The 21,472-nt window shown below is 36.0% G+C and overlaps 1 protein-coding gene across 2 annotated transcripts; it reads left to right on the top strand.

Annotated features, from left to right (window-relative positions):
- Nucleotides 1-1,525: 1,525 nt before the first annotated feature.
- beta'COP (coatomer subunit beta') lies at nt 1,526-20,252 on the top strand. Of its 2 annotated transcripts, XM_074093918.1 has the most exons (18): nt 1,526-1,636; nt 1,847-2,005; nt 4,331-4,526; nt 4,982-5,130; nt 5,313-5,487; nt 5,563-5,749; nt 5,858-5,991; nt 6,075-6,374; nt 6,464-6,554; nt 8,743-8,908; nt 9,224-9,393; nt 11,055-11,223; nt 11,606-11,867; nt 12,411-12,567; nt 13,890-14,019; nt 14,103-14,341; nt 14,520-14,628; nt 20,105-20,252. In XM_074093918.1, exons 1-18 carry the CDS (start codon nt 1,634-1,636, stop codon nt 20,135-20,137), a joined length of 2,829 nt encoding a protein of 942 aa, XP_073950019.1. In that variant the 5' UTR covers nt 1,526-1,633; the 3' UTR covers nt 20,138-20,252. The 2 variants fall into 2 exon arrangements, with proteins under 2 accessions (XP_073950019.1, XP_073950012.1); XM_074093911.1 differs by lacking the exon at nt 1,526-1,636 and having other exon boundaries at nt 1,835-2,005.
- The last annotated feature ends 1,220 nt before the right edge of the window (nt 20,253-21,472 follow it).

Here is a 21,472-nt window from a genome sequence, read left to right as displayed (position 1 = left end):
TTCGCTAATTCTTTTTTTCTTGTGTTTGCTATTGTCAGGAGAAGGTTCTTATAAAAGAAGTTTTAGAAAATTAAAAAAAATATATAACAAAAAATTTACTTAACCGACACAAACGATGAAAATAATTTTCTACCAGTCAGCAGGAGTGGACCTATAGTCACCTATTTCACCTACGCACTACATATTGGGCTTCAATCACTCCTGCTGGCTCGTGCTGAGGTACCGACTTCAGACTGGTAGAAAAATATTTTAATCGTTTTTTGTAGTCTGTTAAATTTTTGTTATAAATTTTTTTTCACCATTTTTAGTGTAAATATACTAAGATACAATAGATTAATGTCAACTGCTCGTCACCCTTTACAAAAGATTGCTTTTTCCGATGCAGAGACTTTCATTATTAAGGAATCCTGGTGCTTTACCACCCATTCCATTTCACCATATGCATTACGAGGAGCATAAATTGCTTAGCAACTGTGTTAAAGTAATTGAATTCCGATGGTCAACTGTGGTCTCCATCATCAATTCCACTTCACGAAATGATGATTTTCATGAGCAAATGCACGAGTTACTACTATTTAAATAGAATCTAAATTCTAATATCAAAATTACCATAGGTGTCCCTACAACGTTTGAAGAGTTCCCTCGATTTCCTTAAGATCCAACCATCAGATCCTGATTTGGTGCTTATGGACCTAATTGAAAGCATTCCTAGACGAACGCAAAAAAAAATCAAATCGGTTCATAAATGACGGAGTTCTGAGGTGAATTGATAACATCCTTTTTTGATGTGGGTTAAAAAAAAACTACACCGGGTGGGGGGTGAAGCCGCGGGCACCAGCTATTTGGATATTATGTATTTAGTAGTAATGATGATGAAGACCACAGTTGACCATCGGCGAGTTACTTACTACTCAATAACAAGTATTTAACTGGTTGAATTTAATTACCTACTTTGACACAGTTGCTAAGCAATTTATGCTTCTAATGCATAATAATGGTAAAACGGGTGGTGAAGCACCAGGACTCCTCTATAATGACCGTCTCTGTATCGGAAAACGCAATCTTTCGTAAAAGGTGACGAGCAGAACACTTGATATTAAACTATTGTATCTTAGATTATTTACACTAAAAAGCGTGAAAAAAAATATACTTATAACAAAAAAATTAGCCGACTACAAAAAAAACCATGAAAATAATTTTCTACCAGTTTAAAGTCGATCGCAGTGCCTCAGCATGAGCCAGCAGGAGTGGACCTATAAGTAGTTATCTCCCTCACTTACGCACTTTATATTATTGGGCTTCAATCATCAATCACTCCTGCTGGCTAGACTAGACTAGTAGAATAATATTTTCATGGTTTTATGTAGTCGGTTCAATTTTTTGTTCAAATTTTTTTTTGATGATATATCCACGGAATATATATCTAATCGAAGGAAGTCAAAAATTCCAACTCGAAACCTCATACGACGCAACGAACACATGAGCCTATGCACAGACTGATCTAATCAGAAATATTGGATCTGTGGTTTATTAAAAAAAATATATGTGACACGTCCACCCACCCTGTCAAACTTACACGGTTCTTCGGCCACTGATTTCTACATTATAATTTTTCATGTTTGTTAACTAAAAAATGGTAAGAATAATAAGATGTCGACCGTAATATGTTAAAAATAAACTATAATAGTATAATGTTGGGAACCATTACGTTTCGTAATTAAATGATTTACAGAGTGTGTCATCATCGCCATCGATCATTTCGGCATTTGTGAGAAAATATTATTGAAATACGTATTTTAATCTCGATAATGCAGTGCTAACCAGTTGTTTGTTAATGTTTTTAAAGCCGTTGAGACTGGATATCAAAAGGAAGTTGACGGCGAGGTCGGACCGCGTCAAGTGCGTGGACCAGCACCCGACCGAGCCATGGCTCCTTTGCTCTCTCTACAACGGCGACGTCAACATATGGAATTACGAGACACAGCTTCAGATCAAGAGATTCGAGGTAGGTCACTAATAGTATTTTACTAATTTCATAACTGGCTTTCTCCTGTGTTTTCAATTGAATGTGATTTTTCATTAGATCAGGAAGTTTTCTGTTTAGAATTATTTCAGCATTTTTGCTCATTTAATATTTAATCAAATAACAAAAAATAAGCACTGACAAAATCTATTATTAGAGTAGTGAATTCACTCTATATCTGAAACACTGAAACAAATGCAGTTATGGTAATTCTTCATTAGTTTACTGTTAAGTGACCTGCCCATCTCCACTTCAATTGTGTTAGCCTCTTACCCACATCCGTTGGTCGGATGACATCTGGCAGGCGGTTGGTAAACTGTGGATGAGAAAAGCACAGGAAGAGACAAAGTGGCGTGAAAATGAAGAGGCCTTTACTCAGCAGTGGGTGGATGTGGGCTGATTTGATTGATTGATTACTGTTAAGCCCTCCTTAACTACAAACATTTTCAATAACACTGTTATGAACCTTTTTTACCATACCAAAATGTCACCAGTTCTGTTGTTGACAGCAATTATATCTTAGTACGGTCAAGAACTTTAATGAGCCACCATGGTAACTTTTCAAAGGTATAGTCATTACGACTTTCCTTTTTAATTAATGCGATGTCACTATGACGTTTACTGTGAAATGGTTCCATGGTGGCTCATGAAATAAAGTCCTTAACCGTACAAGTTGATTCACAAGAGCTGGCACAAATGGATTGAATGAGTAAAAGAAAATATCAGTGTGTTACCTATTTGAATACATTCACACATTACTCAGTTTCTCACAAAAATGTCTAAGTAACATTACTATAGTTCAATCCATTTGTGCCAGCTCTTGTGATTCGTGCCGCTCTTGTGAGCGGCCAAAGTTATCAAAAATATCAATACATGAACTCTAATACCTTAATAATAGAGTGCATGTGCCCATATTTTTGACCACCTTGGCCGCTCCGAAAATTCTGATGGCGACTACAATGTCATATATAACTTTATACACCATGTTATTTTTTATATCTGTTAACTTTAATTAAAGGGACAATCTACAGGTCAAATGATGTTAATTTCTCTAAGACTATTTCCTCTAGTGGCCTAATTTACTGTTTAAAAGATAATCAAGTTTTAATTATTAGCAGTCAACAGCGTAAAAGTCCTTAATGTATGATTTTTTTTCAAAGTCCATAACTAATCAGTGTTTAATTCACACATATTTAACAAAAGAAAGTTAACCCCTCGTATGCTTAGACACGGATCCGCGCCAGTTCATGAATTGCGTTAGCAAGTATCTGTTCCAAAGGTACTACTATGCATAGTATGTTCACATTTTACTAAATTTTCTACTTTCTGCTGTAAAACATAGGTCTCCCCATGAGGCTGGCATAGTCACATTTAGTGTACTAAATCCTCGTTAAAATATAAGATAAAAAAAAACAGGTCAAAAATAATTTACACTATTTTACACCGATCCTCCTGCATACAATGGGTTAAATATGTGGATTTTTTTATGCCTCTCTTATCCTCCTGGGGTTCAAAATAAGTATTAGTACATATTGTTAGCAATAGAATTTATATCTTTTGAAAAAAGAATAGTGTCATTTTCTCTGTATCATTCAAATTAACAAAAAACAATAATTCAACTATATATGAGACATTAAGATTTAAATTTCGATGTAAATTTTTGTTGTATGGTGGGTCGTAGGAGGATAAGTGTCATATCAATGTATTTTGTCAAATTTATTTATTTTACAAATTAACAATGAATGTGAAGCTATTATATGCAAGAAAAGAGATTTTTATTTAATTTTTTTTATGTTGTGAAAAGGTCAATTTTCGGGTAGTTCATATCTATGAACTGAGTTGTCTGCCAAAGTTAACGGATATCAAAGAAAACACGGTGTATATACCTAGATTGTTATATTTTTTAATTTCTAATTTCTTGATTAACTTATCTTAATTTAAACTTCATCAATAACCATAAACAGAAAAAAACACTTATTTATGCAGACATTAAAAGACCGCAGTTTCGTTTGCCGCATTGCGCAGAATTCGTTTTTCACTATCTTGCGGGAATTATACAATTTTTCAGGAAAAAACTACCCTATATCCTTCTCCAAGACTCAAACTATCTGTATAACGAATTTCATCTAAATCGGTTCAGCAGTTTAGACATGATGAAATAACAAACATCCAAACCTCCAAACATCTTCACAAACTTTCATATTTATAATATTAAAGTTTAGTAGGATATACATGTAGTTGATGTTTTGTGTATGTTATATTTATTCAATGTAAATGGACCTAAATTATGAAGAAAAACTATTTCAGGTATGTATGGATCTACCCGTAAGGTCAGCCAAATTTGTGCCCAGAAAAAATTGGGTGGTCACAGGCTCTGATGACATGCAGATCAGGGTGTTCAACTACAACACTTTGGAGAGGATACATTCCTTTGAAGCTCATTCAGACTATGTCAGATGCATCGCTATCCATCCAACACAACCTTACATTCTAACATGTAGTGGTAAGTCCTATTCTGTTCTTCTTTATTACTATTATTCTGGTTTTAAATTTTTATACCAAAAAAAGAAACAATTTGTCATATTTTAGGATGCCATTGATGGCATAGATAAAATAGCAGAAATAGTTTTATGATTTATATCTGTTTTTTTTTTTAAATTGATTAATTATAAAACTAATGAAATCTGTCACATAAAAAGTGCTCTTTGGGCAGACTATGGAGTTGAAGTTAATTTAGCAATTTTCATTAATAAGTTCGATTTGACTTTTTCGTAATTTTATGTGTTAATGATACTAAATTTCACATTATTTATTTTTTATGGTTGCAACTTCCTACCATATGTTAATGATTATATAGGTAAGTGATACACAGAATACAAATATATATGCAAAACACAATTTGGACTGTTTTTTTAGTAATATGTTCAGTTAAAATTATTATTATCAATTTATTGACAGATGATCTATTGATAAAACTATGGAATTGGGACCGCAATTGGGCTTGCCAACAAGTTTTCGAGGGACATACACACTATGTCATGCAGATTGTTATCAATCCCAAAGACAACAACACTTTTGCAAGTGCCAGTCTCGATACAACAGTGAAGGTGTGTGTCATATAAAATTAAATTATTCTGAAGACATTTTTGGATCTATTCCTTAACATAAGACAGTGCTCTTTCAGTTCAAAATGCTAGTGAAATATATTCAAAGATGTTAGCTGACCATTTTACCCAAAGCAATTTTAAGTACTTAATCATGCAATAATAATTTGAATAATATCATTCAGGTGTGGCAGCTAGGCTCTTCTGTGTCAAACTTTACACTAGAAGGTCACGAGAAAGGTGTCAATTGTGTTGACTATTACCATGGTGGTGACAAACCCTACCTCATCAGTGGGGCAGATGACCGTCTGGTTAAGATATGGGACTATCAAAACAAGACATGTGTTCAGACCCTGGAAGGTAAACAGTACTATTAACTTATTTATTATGCCTTCTGGTATGTCAATCAACACTTAGACAACTTGTTTTATCTAGGTCACGCGCAAAATGTATCAGCTGTATCATTCCACCCTGAACTTCCCATCTTGCTGACGGGATCTGAAGATGGCACAGTCAGAATATGGCATGCTGGCACATACAGACTCGAATCTTCCCTCAACTACGGTTTTGAAAGAGTTTGGACAATATCCTCCATGCATGCTTCTAACAATGTGGCTATTGGGTAAGTTAATATACTTCTGGTACCAATTTATATTCTTGATATTTCTTCCATTATCCAGGATTGTGTTTGTGTTGCTTTACTTTATTTTAATTGAGTAATTTGCCACAGCTATGATGAAGGGACCATTATGATCAAAGTTGGAAGAGAAGAGCCAGCTATTTCCATGGATGTTAATGGAGGCAAAATAATCTGGGCTAAACATTCCGAAATGCAGCAAGTTAACTTAAAAGCTCTTCCCGAAGGTAAGTTGTTATAACTTGACCTTTTTATACTTATTAAATCAAACTGATTCTGCAAATAATCTTTTTATATCAATCTTCTGCAGGTACGGAAATGCGAGATGGCGAGCGTGTTCCGGTAGTTGCTAAAGATATGGGTTCCTGCGAAATCTACCCACAGACCATTGCTCACAACCCCAACGGCAGATTTGTGGTCGTCTGCGGTGATGGTGAATACATCATATACACGGCGATGGCGCTCAGAAACAAGGCATTTGGAACGGCACAAGAGTTTGTTTGGGCCTTTGATAGTTCAGAATATGCGACGCTAGAGAATTCTAGCACTATCAAAGTGTTCAAAAACTTCAAAGAAAGAAAAAGTTTCAAGCCTGAATATGGAGCTGAAGGTGGGTTGTTTTTTAGAGTAAAATTTTGATAGTGGATATTATGTAAAAGTGTTTATTTCTTGTATCTACTAATTTTTATTATGTTACAGGAATTTTTGGAGGAAATATGCTTGGAGTGAAATCTATAAGTGGAATGGCATTTTCCTTCTATGATTGGGAACATCTCGAATTGATAAGGCGGTAAGAATTTAATTTAATTTAATAATAATTATGTGCATATAAATATTTTTGATGGCCAGCATTAAATTAGTATCTTGTAAAGAGCTCTGACTTGTTGATTTGATTACACCTTATTTATGTTACCATATCTCACCTGCAAATGCGATGATAGTAAAGAGAGCAAGATTTTCAGTAAAACATCGGAATGAGAATTAGTCAATCCCGGTGAACGCTGTGTACTTTTTCTACTCGTGTGCGAATTTAAATCACGATTTTAAGTTTGTTACCATTTTCTGAGGGTCAATAGTATAAAGAGTACAGCAGTCTAGTTCCTTATCCAGCTTGTGCGTGGAGCATAGATGCAAGCTGTAAGGAATACGGAGTAAAAAACAACTTCTTTTTTCAAATTTGTTTTATGATTCGAAAATAGTCTGCTTGGAATAATTACCAAGGGAAAACTTAATAAGTACCGTACTGGTTTTAAAGCAAATCTTTTCTGAATCGTTTCTCGTGCAATAAGATCCTAATTAGAAGGTACTCATTTTAATAAGAATATGAATGCTGAATGTCTTTCAAGCGTCCAGAATTATATTTGACGAAGCGAATAATTATTATCCTTTGAAAATAATACGCTGGAACTTAACAGAATTTTGATATTAAGCAGTAAGTACCATAATAGCTATGCAACTTAGCTACGAAATGACACTTCTTTGTTTATGTGACGAACGAATCAAGAGCGCTGTGTTTGTAATTGTAAGTCTAAGGAGAGATTGTTGTGTAAACATTATTTGAAATTCAATTTTAAAAATGTAATCGAGAGTAGTATTACCGCGGCACATCACTACACGAGAGGTACAGTCGCCATCAGCTATTTCGGTGCGACCAAGGTGGTCAAAAATATCGGCACGTGCACTCTGTTAACTATCAAGGTATTAGAGTTCATGTTTCGATATTTTTGATCACCTTGGCCGCTCCGAAATGTCTGATGGCGACTGTACCTAAATCTTGGTGTACATACGTAATGTCTTCTCGACCCATCGTATAACTCTGTAATTACAGATATAGTTTTAGGGGCTGTTTCACCATCCATTGATTAGTGTTAACTGACGGTTAAATGTGATGCCGTCTCTATTTGTTTTGTTCGAATAGACGGAGACGGCATCACATTTAACTGTCAGTTAACACTAATCAATGGATGGTGAAACAGCCCCTTAATATAGTAGTCGTAGTCATGTTCAATATAATCTGCAGGATTAATATACGACCGCTATCAGGCTATCACAACCACCACAACGGAGATGCGGTAGAAGGATGTGGCCGATATGATTGTGAGCGCGTGTGATATGTAGCCTCGTATTAGAAATTGGTTTACTTGCAATTGTAATTTTTATGTCAACAAGAAAAACTTAAAAAATTTTTTTTTATGATAAACGCGAATAATTAATTTGAATAAAACCTTTTCAAACAATTTCTCGGTAAATATGCAAAAAAACTGTTTTTTAAAGAATAAAAATAAATTAGTAGCCGTTAATTCTTATGCTCTGCAACTATAGGTATTCAGATAGTGGGCTGCAGCGAAATGCTTATCCTTTATTCTGTATAATAAGTTTATAATAAGTACTGTAAAATTTCATCACTCATAACGTGCGATAAGGCGATGAAGTCGTATAGCGCTGTAGCATGCATTTAAAGGTTTTCAATATGCCTATGGCTATGATAATATCTATTCTATTTAATTGTTGCTATATAGGGATTATCTGAAAAAGTAATATTATTTGATCTTCTCATTTAAATGAGAAGTGGTGTTTATAAGGCCAGTTTTGGATACGACAAAATTAAATACACTGTAAAGGGTGATATACACATAAGTCGGCCGGCATAAAGCGACACAACCGGGTGGTAAAATCTATTAAGTATACGAATGTGCGAGGTATAACCCGCTCGGTTTTTCTGACTTGTAGGTACCTACACTAGGCCCCATAAACCGAACAAGTGCAGTAATTGCTTTGATGATCAACAAAATGCTGCCCAAACGACAGATCCGACCCGCTTATGTGTATAGCAAACTTAAGAGACAAATTTCACGATTTATTGTAACGATGCTACCGCGATGTACTCTCAACCAGTGTAGATGCTTTGCGATTTGCCTACAATACAACTCGCCTAGACATTCATAGCTTGTCTCGTAACGTACCGATTGTTTTGGCAGCATTGAGATCCAGCCGCGCCACGTGTATTGGTCGGAGAGCGGCAATCTGGTGTGTTTGGCGACGGACGAGACTTACTACGTACTCAAGCTGAACGCAGCTGTGATCGCCCGCGCCCGCGCCAACAATGCCGAAGTCACGGAAGATGGCATCGAAGACGCTTTTGAGGTCTCATTACAATACCATTCAGTTCTATGCAGCAGACATACGTATACATCCAACATAAATAAGAAAGAGAAGAGAGAAGGGGATTTTTTTTTACTTGTCAGTCATGCTATTCCTTCGCAAAGGTTCTCAGAATCTTTTGCAGGATATTTTAAATCCGACAGTGTGGTTGCTAAACTCTCAGTTTCTTAAATGTTTCTGCAGTCGCTTCTTTCGCCCCTTCTCGTATTTTCAACTGGCAATTTTATTTAAATACTTTTAGATAATACACTTGTAAATACATCATTCGTTCTTACTTTAAATACAATTCACTTTCAGGTGGTCGGTGATGTCAACGAAACAGTTAAAACAGGATTGTGGGTCGGCGATTGTTTCATTTATACCAATTCCCTAAACAGACTAAATTATTACGTCGGAGGTGAAATCGTCACCATATCTCATCTGGATCACACGATGTACATCCTCGGATATGTCGCCAAAGAAAACAGGTAAATCATTTGAAATAATTGTATTGAAAGTATTTATCAAAAGTAACAAGCTTCTAATTTTACATTAAATTTATCCATTTCAATCTCAACTGACTGGTAATAGCGGTTAATATAACTTGTTGGTAGTGCCGCTCGATACGCAATGCTGGAATCTGTTTAATGAATTTCTTTTGTAACAACTATATTCGTGACCAAATTTGATTAAACATGACAAGTATGGTAAAGTTAAATGTATAGTGGACGTCACGAGGATAGGTATAGTCGAAGTGAGAAAAGTTTTCCACGTCCAAGTCTTTGTGACATTGACATCAGATTGATTTTTACTTGGTCTGTTAATAACTTTTTCACTTCCCATGCTCGTAAAGTTCGTGTTTATGCTGGATCTAGGCGACATAAAATGACTTTTTATGCTCTAGTGCATAAAATAAAATCTTCGTCTAAGACTAACTTAAGACCAAGGTAATCAGGTGTCAACAGACACAAACAAAAAAGTATCTGTATATTTTTAAATAATTTTTAATTTATATAAAACTAAAAATCATTCAAATCAATCATAATAAATCAGTAAAATTAAAAAAAAATGAATTATTATAATAATGTATAAAAAATAATAGGTAAATAGAAAGTTAATAATTGTTTCCCGTGTTGCTTCATTTCCTCGCCATCGAAGTTAAAAGCATAGTGAAACCTATCACTACTGAACCAAAATTCTTGTCACCGAGGGATGACGTCCTATCATTATTTTTGTCATATATTTCATTTTTACTACTGCTTAATGTGCTGTTACATTGTCCAAGAACATGTTTGTTTAAGACATTAATTTCGGACGAACTCAAGCCCCTAAGGCACAGGTTTAAACCTAGTTTAGGGGTCGAAAGCTCGACCACTTACTTAAGACCCTTTTGTACAAACTTAAGTTTATGTTACTTGTAACACTTCTTTTTGAGTACAATAAACATTATTATTATTATTATTTATTATAGTGTAAAACTCGAGCATTAATCCCATTTTCCGCTCAACGTGTCTATCCATGGCTATATGGCTATATGAACGTCTCGGGTAAAAAAAATGGCACGTTTTATGCTCTTGTTGTTTGTACAATGTACTATTTTCACTACATCTAATGTGGGTAAGGTAAACGTTCGAGTGCTCGACACGCATTAGCAGGGTGGGGGGTGGCCATTATCCCAATAGACGACACCCTGCTGTCATCTCTATTGCTAATGACATAAGATTAAAGATGCCAACTATTGGGACAGTGATGAGCACTCGTACGTTTATCTTATATGACTTTCGTTAGCAACTACTGTATAAGTCGTGACATTTTTTATGTTTTTTATTTTTTTTTATTCGACTGGATGGCAAACGAGCAAGTGGGTCTCCTGATGGTAAGAGATCACCACCGCCCATAAACATCTGCAAACCAGGGGAATTGCAGATGCGTTGCCAACCTAGAGGCCTAAGATGGGATACCTCGTGCCAGTAATTTCACCGGCTGTCTTACTCTCCACGCCGAAACACAACAGTGCAAGCACTGCTGCTTCACGGCAGGATTAGCGAGCAAGATGGTGGTAGCAATCCGGGCGGACCTTGCACAAGGTCCTACCACCTGCAAATTTGATAGTTGAAGGGCAGTTCTGTAACCAGTGTTGTGTTTGCAGGCTGTACTTAAACGACAAGGAGCTGAATGTGGTGTCGTACTCGTTGCTGCTGTCGGTACTGGAGTACCAGACGGCGGTGATGCGTGGCGACTTCGAGACCGCGGACCGCGTGCTGCCCACCGTGCCGCGCGACCACCGCACGCGCGTCGCGCATTTCCTAGAGAAACAGGTGCCGTACGCGTACTAAACATACACAGTCACACGTCACCACTATATGTCAGCCCAATATTAAAAATCCAAGCTGCATTTCTGTGCCTTTATTGAATCCACTAGGTTATCTTATCTATCATCTAACTTTGGCCGACTTACCAACGGTTTTATGAAATTTAAATGACGTTAAAAAGCAATAATTGCTAAGTGTTCTTATACTTGTCAGAAAAACGATGGAGAGAATTGGTTCTTAACGCAGTTCACTGGTCTGTGATATGATAACGCAATGTGGCGTGATTGATATGGCGCGGGGATGGCACTGAAGTCGATCAGCATGAGCTCAATCGGTTGCCTGCTCCGTGCGGTATATCTAGAGATTGTTAGTGAGGTGGTGTTCGCAGGGCTTCAAGCAACAAGCGCTGGCGGTGTCCACGGAGCCGGAGCACCAGTTCGAGCTGGCGCTGTCGCTGGGCGAGCTGCGGCACGCGCAGCAGCTGGGCGAGGAGGCGGCGGCGGCCGAGGGCGCGCCCTCGCGCTCCGCCGCCGCGCGCTGGTCGCGCCTCGGCGCCGCCGCCGCCGCCGCCGCCGACACAGAACTTACCAAGACCTGCTACCTGAAAGCACAGGACTACAGCGCGTTGCTGCTATTCGCAGCCAGCACCGGTCAGTCATACACGCAATCGATTACTTCGGATTTTGTGACGTTTGAAATGGGGTCTTTGTTTCTCTAAAATTTTGCCACTATGATATGATATTCAGCTCCAATATTCAACTACCAATATTTAATAAAAAGAGAAGATGCATCTTTGCCATATGCGCTGAAAACGATGACTAGCATCTGAATACTGAGTATCTTTGCCACTTGAACATTTTTTTCTCTTCAAGTTATTTTGCCACAAAGACTGCTTTGGAATAGAATATGTATTTAACCTCCTAAGTCCTGACATTTTTTAACAAACTTAGCGTTTAAGACCTAGACGTGGTTGGCCTGCTTTGTTATTTTGGATTTAATTTCAAAATTCTTAGAATTCTTTATTCAATGAAAAATTTGTACTTTATAAAGTACAATTCGGCCGTTATTCTTAGTATTAATTAGTCCTTTATAAAGTACGCAAGGACTTAGGAGGTTAAATAAAAAAAGTTTGGAATGAACTTTCGTTTAGTTATGTTGCTAGGGAAGTGGCAGTTAATGTTTATATCCTGTAGGTGACGAGAAACTTCTGGAGGAGGTTGCGACGCTGTCGGCGGCGAACGGCGACGATAACATTGCGTTCGTGGCGCACTTCACGCTCAACCGGCCCGAGGCCTGTCTGCAGCTGCTGCTCGCTCGCAACAAACTGCCCGAGGCTGCCTTCTTCGCCAGGTCACTCATACACACACAGCTGCACTATCACAATAAAAAAAAAGTAGATTTAAATAACATGTACTAACCTTTTAGTTTAATTTACCGCATGTTTTTATATTGCTCATAGTTATTGATTATTACATCGCTTAAGCGAGAAACACACTGACGGCGGAGGCGGAGCGGTGCGGCGCGTAGGCGGTATCAGTATAGCGGTATATTCGAGCTAACATGAAAGAGGACACACATAATACCGCGCGAGATATAAGCGTGGTGCGGTATTCTGTGTGCCGCATCACTCCGCCTCCGCCGTCAGTGTGTTCCTAGCTTTATGGTTGACTTGATTTGAGATCAATGTAATTTGGAAACGCCATAAGACTTATTGCAATTAATTAATTTTGTATAATTTTTTTAAACATTGTCTGAAAAAACACTTATTTCGTATCTCTATTGACGTGAAAGATATAACATATACGAAATCAACATATTTGGGTTTGTCTTTGAGGTCTCTTAAAAACTGGTCGAGGGTTTTCATTTGAAACTAACTAACACAAAAGTTATGGCCAGAAAACCAGTTTTTTGGCCTAAAATTGTTCAACTTTGATGCCAAATATCTCGAAAATAATGAACTTTGAACTAAATATGGGATGGGGTTGTTGTTAATATAATAAGCTACAAAAAACTCAGAAAACTAAGTAATTCAGATCGAAGGTCATTGGCATGAGATCCCCTTAAGCGAGATGACTTTTAATTTTCCGTAAAAAGACAAGTGATTTATCCGACCCGTCCATAGCAAAACAGTGTTAACAAAAACGCTTTCACAACCATCCAATAATACAATGATAAAGCTAAAACAGCTTATGTAACACACACATAATTTTGTGTACCTACTTTATGTCGGTTAAATAATGAATTTCGAGATATATAGCCAAAAGTCTTATTGGTTGAAGCGCCAAAGAAATGCTCTGAATCGGCTACAACCCAGACCATTCGACGCAGAAAAATTTGCTGTTTCCAAATATATAGATAAGTCGATTTCACCCAAAATGTCGATAAAACCAATTTGGCTTTTAACCCTCGTATGTCCGAAAAGGAAAATATATATTTCCGCAATATTTAACTAAGGGTAAAAAGAACTCTAAAATTTCACGGTGATTGCTTCATTCGTTCAGAAGATTGTTTTTTTTTCCGTCTATCTTCTGGACTTGGGTGTTCATGACGAGATTTCACTACTTTCTATAGGCAAATCATCTCAAGCAAGACTGCACGTTTTTACAGTAGGTTTTGGTTGGGATTGACCTTGCAAAATTGAATAGTTGATCAGGAATTTATGTATGTTTCAGGTCTTACATTCCATCAAAGATGTGCGAGGTGGTGAAAATGTGGCGAGAAACACTCGGAACCACAAATAAACGTTCCGGCCAGTCTCTTGCTGATCCTGAAAATTATGAAAATTTGTTTCCTGAGTTTGCGGTAATGCATATTATATATCCATAAATAAAATAAAGTTTTTATTCTTAAACATTGGCATTGTAATATGTTTATTTCCGAAACAGGAATCTCTAGAGTTGGAGCGATTTCAAAAAGAGTTTGGATTCGAAAACAGTTCTCTACTATCCAATATTCCAACGAACTCCAAGTTATGCAATATAGATCGCAATCTTGCCGAGGAGAAGGCCGAGGCGGAAAAGCTCGGCAAGTGGAAGCCTTCTGACCGGAGTAGCAAGCCTGACTCGCTCCTCGACAATGATGACGATAAATTGGCTAAATTAATTCCGGGGCCTTCAAGCGACAGGTATGTCTGCAGTCTCTTTCAATGATAACTGTGATCAATATATATATAAACGAACCGGACTTCTAAGACGGTGTTTGAGTATCTACAATTTGTAATAATTTTGTGGCGGAAGTTGTTGATCATAGCCGTATCTTTAGACACCGTAAGACTAAATGTGAAAATATCGTTTTCCTTTTAGTATTTTACCGGCAGCGGCGGAGAGCCAGCCTCATAGGGACCCGCTCGACATGATGGACGAGATCGACAAAGAGATCGATGGCATTGCGCTGGAAGACGACGACAGTCTGGTGAGTCTGCTCGCACTTGGAGCCGCTTCAATGCCGGCGGGAAAGAAAAAGAGCGAGCGAGTGATACAAACACCCTCAATCTTCACCAACACAAGTTCAAAATGACAGCCAAATAATTCATTTCAGTCTCACCAGCGCCACCATTAGGATGGTATTTGTACATACCGTATGCGTAATGGTAAATAAGATTATAAATATTTTTTTAAGGAATAATAGTTCCGTAACACCTCAAGTAACTTTGTACTTCTCTTATTTGCATTTAACGTAAATAAATGGATATATCAATAGAAGGTAAAACGTACCGTTGATATTAGGCTATTTGTAATTACATATGTAAATGTAGCTGTAGAACGCTTAAGTATCCCCTTTCATCGTAAGTACAGTTAAAAGAAAACTTGCAGAGGAACTTAAGGTTGCTAAGAGTGGGTTTATAGAGTAGTCTGGCCAGCATAAGTTGGCAATGGAAAATATTCTTATTCATTTATTCATAAAATTAAAAAATTTACATGTCAAATATTTAAGTATATAAAATCTTTATTACAATTTATAATAGCGGCAAATTAAAAAAATATAAGATTGGAAACCCACATTTTAACGGAAATAAAACTTGTCACAATTTTTTTAACACTGCTAATCCTGTGAATGAATGGAATAAATAAAGTTGATACTTGTTATACCTAACCATTTCACTTTTTTAATTCTAATTAGAACAAATGGTCAAATTTGTAATGTTTTTGTATGTTTTAATTAGACACTGAAAATTTCCTAATTTTTACATTTGAATCGTTTTAATAAAAGTGAATGAGCGTTGAGAAGAAAAAAAAGGATGTACTTCAATGTATTTTTTCATATATTGAGATTTCTTAAAGAAGTTACTTATAAAAATGTGAAATACAAAAATAATGTGAGGTAAAATAAATCCAGACTTAAGGTCACAGCTCATTAGACCCACCCGGCACCCGACCAGCACCGCTTCAACTTTCGGCGTCAACTCGCCGACAGGTGATCCACTGGTGGATGCCGCGTTGACAACGAGTGGACCTCGCGTGATCCTCGAATTTCCTAGCAGTCACTATGGCGACGAGCAGCGGGCTATCACCGATTGGTTCACTCGCCGTCCGCGCGTGGCAACCTCGCGAGTGAGGCGATTCGATGTTCGGTGACGGAGTTGATGTAGAGAGCGCATACCTATACAAACCTATATGAAGAATACTAACCGCAGGCGGAACTGGTCGGATGTCGGGTGACTGTAATAGGCTGTAACCTTTATTTATTTGTAATCAAAGTATCAAAACTCATTGGAACATATCTGCACATGCAAGATGATCATAAAAATTTTGCTACAATTTAATTTGATTAACATCGCTGCTTGTTGGGGTTAGTTTTAGGGTTGCTAAAACAAGTTTTAGATTGCTCGTGACAAGTTACACTGACCGCACTCTACAGTAAACATCTAGTTATTTTCGGTAGAAAAAGTAACGAATTTTTTTTTTCTTTCTGTTTATTCCGAAAATAAACACCAATGATTTTAAAGATATGCGTTTGGAATGGTTACTGCACAGACTTTTTAAAGTATTATTTATTGTTCATTATTAACGTAGTTTTGTGAAAAATGCTTTATATTAGTTATTGCTTTGTATTAGTTAGTAAGGGAGCCCGTAAGAAAGACTAAATAGGAATTTACTCGAGTATCGCGGCGATCTGGACCTATTCAGTTTCAAAGGTTAGATGGTGTAAAGATAGTTATTTAACTATTTATGTGACTGATACTTAGTGAAAGGCATTTAAACACGAGCGAGGTCTAATACAAGCGACAGCGAGTTGTATAATAATATCTCACGAGTGTTTTAATGCCTAATTATGTACAGTTGCATACATAATTTTATCTACATGCATATCATAAGTTTTCTACTATTATGTATAGATATATAGATCGCGCCATCCACGAAGACGCGCCCCACTTTTCTTCCTAATCGCTTAAAATACTAGTGTGCAACCTTTTAGCAGTATAGTAGTTCTGTCTTTGCACATTTATTACCTTGAGTGCATACGCACACAACGATAAATAGACTAATCAGGAGCAAGCTCCTGAGAGCACAGCTGACAACTAACAGACAGCTGGAAAGATGCTCTACTTGATTTTAATACTGCCATACAAATTTCAATTCTCGTTTCGCCTCGCCGGTGGAAAATCACTTTGAAGCTTATTATATTATATTAAAAAAATTCATTTTGAATAATTCGGTTATTCAAATAATGATAAAAATCTATAACGACATTTAGAATAATGATAAGACGGTATAACATCATGCGTGCCAAATGCAAAAAAATAATTATTTGATTTGTGCGAGGGAGCGAAGCGAGAGAGCAAGACGGTTCGGAGCAGAAGCGACTCGGATAGGTTAGGTTTTTTTTATAGCAGCTCGGATAATATTGCTTCACAAATGATCTTTGCTGCTGGATGTGGAGGTGTTTATACTTTTCGATCATTATACTCGATGTTTGTATAAAAATTGTTTATTATGAACTTTTATTATATATATTTATTTCCAATGTATTTTTACAAATTAAATTATTAAATTACTACGTTACAAGTAAATAGAAAAGAATTTAAATATCAGATTTTTAAAAAGATATCTATTTACTATCACATCATTAAATAAACAAAGGAATAATCGAAGCTAAAAGAAGAGAAATAAAATAAAACTATTTGTCATGGTTCATTTAGGACCCTAAACCGTGCTTGAATTATTGTCAAATTGTAATGCCACAGATTATGTTATGTACAACCTGAATTTTTCCAGGCAATGGAATGTGGCTGTCTCACTGTGACGTCATCCAGCGTATTTCGTAAAAAAATGTATAAAAAAATAAATACTCATCCAAATTCAAAATCAATGAAAATGGTATCTTAAAATATCCTATTCTTTCCAAAAATAAGACAAAAACTATAGGTTGTTTTTCTTGGTGCATCCCAATTGTGCAAATTGAAAAATAAGATTTGAGAAAATAAATTCGACAATTTGTTTATATGCATATTGTTTTTATACCTACGTTCTCAATATTTCGACAGATATAAATTTCGATATTTGTGTTATAAAAAAATTCGCAATTTGAAAGAAGAAAGAAAGAAAGAAAATACATTTATTTAACGCCATAAAAACAAACATAGGAACAAACATAGAACAAATAAAGACAAACATGACGCTAAACAGGTCCCCACTCAGCATAATGCCACGGCAAGCCGTGGCGCTGATTTTCAGTGAGGAGCGATTTGCAAATCGTTCTTATGACAAACATTATACACCCATTCTAAGCAAAGCAATAAAGTATATCATATTACATACCTGACTTTTTAATACAATACGGTGAGATTTCTTAGACATTATAGACGAGGTTGTCGTGGTAGTAGTAAAAGATGCAGATTATCTATTTACAATGATATATCATACAGGAAATAAAATATTTAACATAGTTCAATATGAGGTTTTTTTCTCTTGCTAGTAGAATTGACAGCTCTGTTATTCTCGTTGCTGCACGACTGATCGCAGCATCGCGCAGAAGCGCGGACTTAAACGATGGCGGTCGAGCGGGCCATAGACATTTTGTAAAAATATTAAGTAGAGCAACAATTCCGACGTATCTAGATTTGCGTAACGCGGACTTAATTACCGCTCATGACTAACGGTCTAGTCGAACTCCCCGCACCCCGCCATCCCCGCATTCAGAGAATAGTGGGGCGTGTCTTCATGGATGGCACGATCTATACCTGCATTTTCGAGTTGTGGTTCTGGTTTGTAGGCATAAAACCTCAGTTTCAATATATGACTGACGGAGGCAGGTATAGTTTTTTTAATTCATAAACAATGTAAACTTCACTCTATATTGATTCTCAAATCGATTTTAATATTCGCGATTGAAAATATGTATGGAACAATCATTTTATTATTGAAATTTGAATGAAATTACAAATCGACTAATTCAACTATCGCAACCAATAGAGCGGGTTCTGGAGGGAGTTGTGTATGCAAAATTAGAGGAGTGCATTCTGTGAGTAGTTTTCAACTCAGAAAAGCTTGCAAATTATGATTCTGAATGTTGCCAGGAGGTCCGGTGGACCATTTTTTTTAATACCTGAACCCCTAAGACATCATGTTGGTATATGGACTGAAAAAATGCTTTCAAACCATTTTAATAATTATTTTCCTGACAATATCCCATTTTTACAAGCTTTCATTTAACTTGCAATGTATGTCTGTATGTACTAATGTGCGGGTCAAATCTTGCAAGTTGAATTTGACCCACTTTCAGTAGCCGGATTGACTTGAAATTTGGCATACTTGTGTAAACAATACAATAATCGGATAGTGATATCCTGGTGGTCCAACTAGGTCGTCTTTGAATTACGGAACTCTTCAACGGTTAATGGCATCGACTTGAAATTTGGTACGGAAATGTAGTTTAGATGACAATAAAAGTATCATCAACAAAAAGTACAGTCAGCAAAAAAACTTGTATTAAAAATCCTTTTTTCTGATTATTAAAAATAAAAGTTATCAACTGACTCGGTATATGTATTCAAACGTGTAAAAGATGAATATTATCACGAAATTAGTTATTAAAATGTTCCAAAAGCATTTACATGGGGGTTTAAGGGATGGGGTATTAAAAAAATGGACCACCGGATCTCCTGCCAACATGAATCATTATTTGCAAGCTTTTCTGAGTTCAAAACTATTCACAGAATGCGGTCCCCTAATTTTGCATACACAACTTGCCTTGGCGCCTGCTCCAAAGGCCTGCTTGACAAACAAGATTTTAGATTTTTTAAGATGTTCGAAATTTGAATGTAATTAAAGTATCACTTACCAGCACTATAATGAAAACATTTAGATGCAACCACAGATAGAAGTTTCTTAATGTAGGTCATTTGCTTATCGTCGTTGAACATAATATCATAGGGAAGTTATGATATGGATGTGGATAAAAAGATTAGATGAAGTATTACCCATAATATCTTTCTTTTTTCAACCGCAGTTGGTATCAGTCGATCAGAATAGTAAATCCAAAATCCAATTGTTGTGTATAGTGGCTTGGTACTAACTGAGGGAGCTGCCACGCGAGGCAACCACTTTTAGCACGATATTGAGCGCTATTCGCTCAGTTAGTATCCAGCTATCGGGCGAAAGACCAAGTAAATTTTAGCTGCACAGTACGTAGGTATCATTTTGCTTTCATCCAGCTCAGTTAGTATCCAGCTGCTTGCAAGATTTTGTCGAATGTTACCGAGCTTGTGAGATATTATTATTTAATAGTATTACGTAATTAAAAACCCACTTACACGTTTCTCAATAGGTAGATATTTAATCACTAAATATATATAATAATAAATAAATAAATAAATCACTAATTTACTGGAAATATGCATTTTTTATTATTATTAGACTTTAATTTTAATGGTCATGTTTAATTTCAGGATTTCTCGGATGAAGGTGCCCTGCTGGATTAACATATAAGTGTATTTAAAATTTTATTTTATATTATTACAATCATAAAGTATGTATTTCCTAAAGTGCTAATACATGTAAGATTAAAGTACCTATTATACAAATTTTCTTCTGAAATGTTGTCTTATTAAATTATACCATGTGAACAAATTATTGGTAGGTATTGGTTCCCAGGGATAATCCCCCTATAAACACTTCTAAATCAGGCTTTCAGTTCTTCAGTAACAATTCGAATATTTAGGGCTTGTTTCACCACCTGTCGGCTTTAAGTGTCAGATAAAAGTAATGCCGTCTTTGTTTATTCGGACAAAACAAACAGACGGCATCACTGATATCCGTCACTTAAATTTAGTCGACAAGTGGTGAAACAGGCCCTTAATCTTACCTCCTAATAGAATAATAGGTAGGTATGGACAGTCGAATATGAAGATATCTATACATTTTTGAACCTTTATTTTTATTACATTGTAACAAATCATAAAAATTTTATAACTTTTGCTTAGGACTTGAGTTTTTTCAAGTGTTCAGCTCACTTGAAAAACTCAGTTCAGAAGTTAGGTGAATAACTGAACCAATGTCTACTATTTGATATGTATCTTCAATTTATATGTAATAAGCACTTTTGCACGGACTTTTGTCAGTGGCGGGTACTCTAAATTTCATTAAAAACATAAAGCTCTCTTTGATCTTCATATCTTTTGACACCCGTCCCGTTACCACTCGTGCAAATGAACTAATGATAAGTAGTTAATGTCTAAAAGTTAATATATGCATAAGATAGAAATTTAAGCCCGTAACTTGTATTTCCACACGCCCTTTGAAACAGTATAATTTCGCCATTTTGTTTAATTTAAAAAGAAAATGTGCAGGTCAAAAATTGACAAACTTTGGCACCTAACTGTATATCTTTCTGGAAGTTAGTTTTTCCGTAAATTATTGGAGCAATATTAACTAACAAATTATACAAACAATTACTTACGTCAGAAATACTGGTTAAATTATCATCTTCCAATAAATTTAATCATTGTTAATAAACGCAAATAGAATTACCCAAATTAAAAATAATAATAATTGAATTGCCTACGACTAACCAAGTATCGAATAATTTTAAGAGAAGTCTCTTCGTTCCATTCTCCATACAAACGTAGTCCCGGTCTCATTTGAAAACTATGCAACAGAAATAGGTGAAATTTTGTAAGTATAGACTAGAGTAAATTATCTATGCCTGTGGTTTTTCAGATTTTCATATAAATGAGTAATATCAAAATTACAGGAGCTCAAAAGTCGATAAAAAAAAGATTTCGACTTTGCACGAGAATTACAGACTAATAAAGCAT

The sequence above is a fragment of the Choristoneura fumiferana genome, chromosome Z (assembly GCF_025370935.1).
Source record: "Choristoneura fumiferana chromosome Z, NRCan_CFum_1, whole genome shotgun sequence".
Taxonomy (NCBI): Eukaryota; Metazoa; Arthropoda; class Insecta; order Lepidoptera; family Tortricidae; genus Choristoneura; species Choristoneura fumiferana.
The sequence above is the reverse complement of the archived record's forward strand: the minus strand, read 5'-3'. Positions and strand labels throughout refer to the sequence as shown.

What these genes read in the sequence shown, in the direction of transcription:
- beta'COP (XM_074093911.1), top strand. Translation starts at nt 1,835, where the DNA reads ATGTTTTTAAAGCCGTTGAGACTGGATATCAAAAGGAAGTTGACGGCG. An exon ending in TTCAGATCAAGAGATTCGAG is followed by an intron (nt 2,006 to 4,330) that starts GTAGGTCACTAA and finishes AAACTATTTCAG; the next exon opens with GTATGTATGGATCTACCCGT. An exon ending in TATGTCGCCAAAGAAAACAG is followed by an intron (nt 9,394 to 11,054) that starts GTAAATCATTTG and finishes TTGTGTTTGCAG; the next exon opens with GCTGTACTTAAACGACAAGG.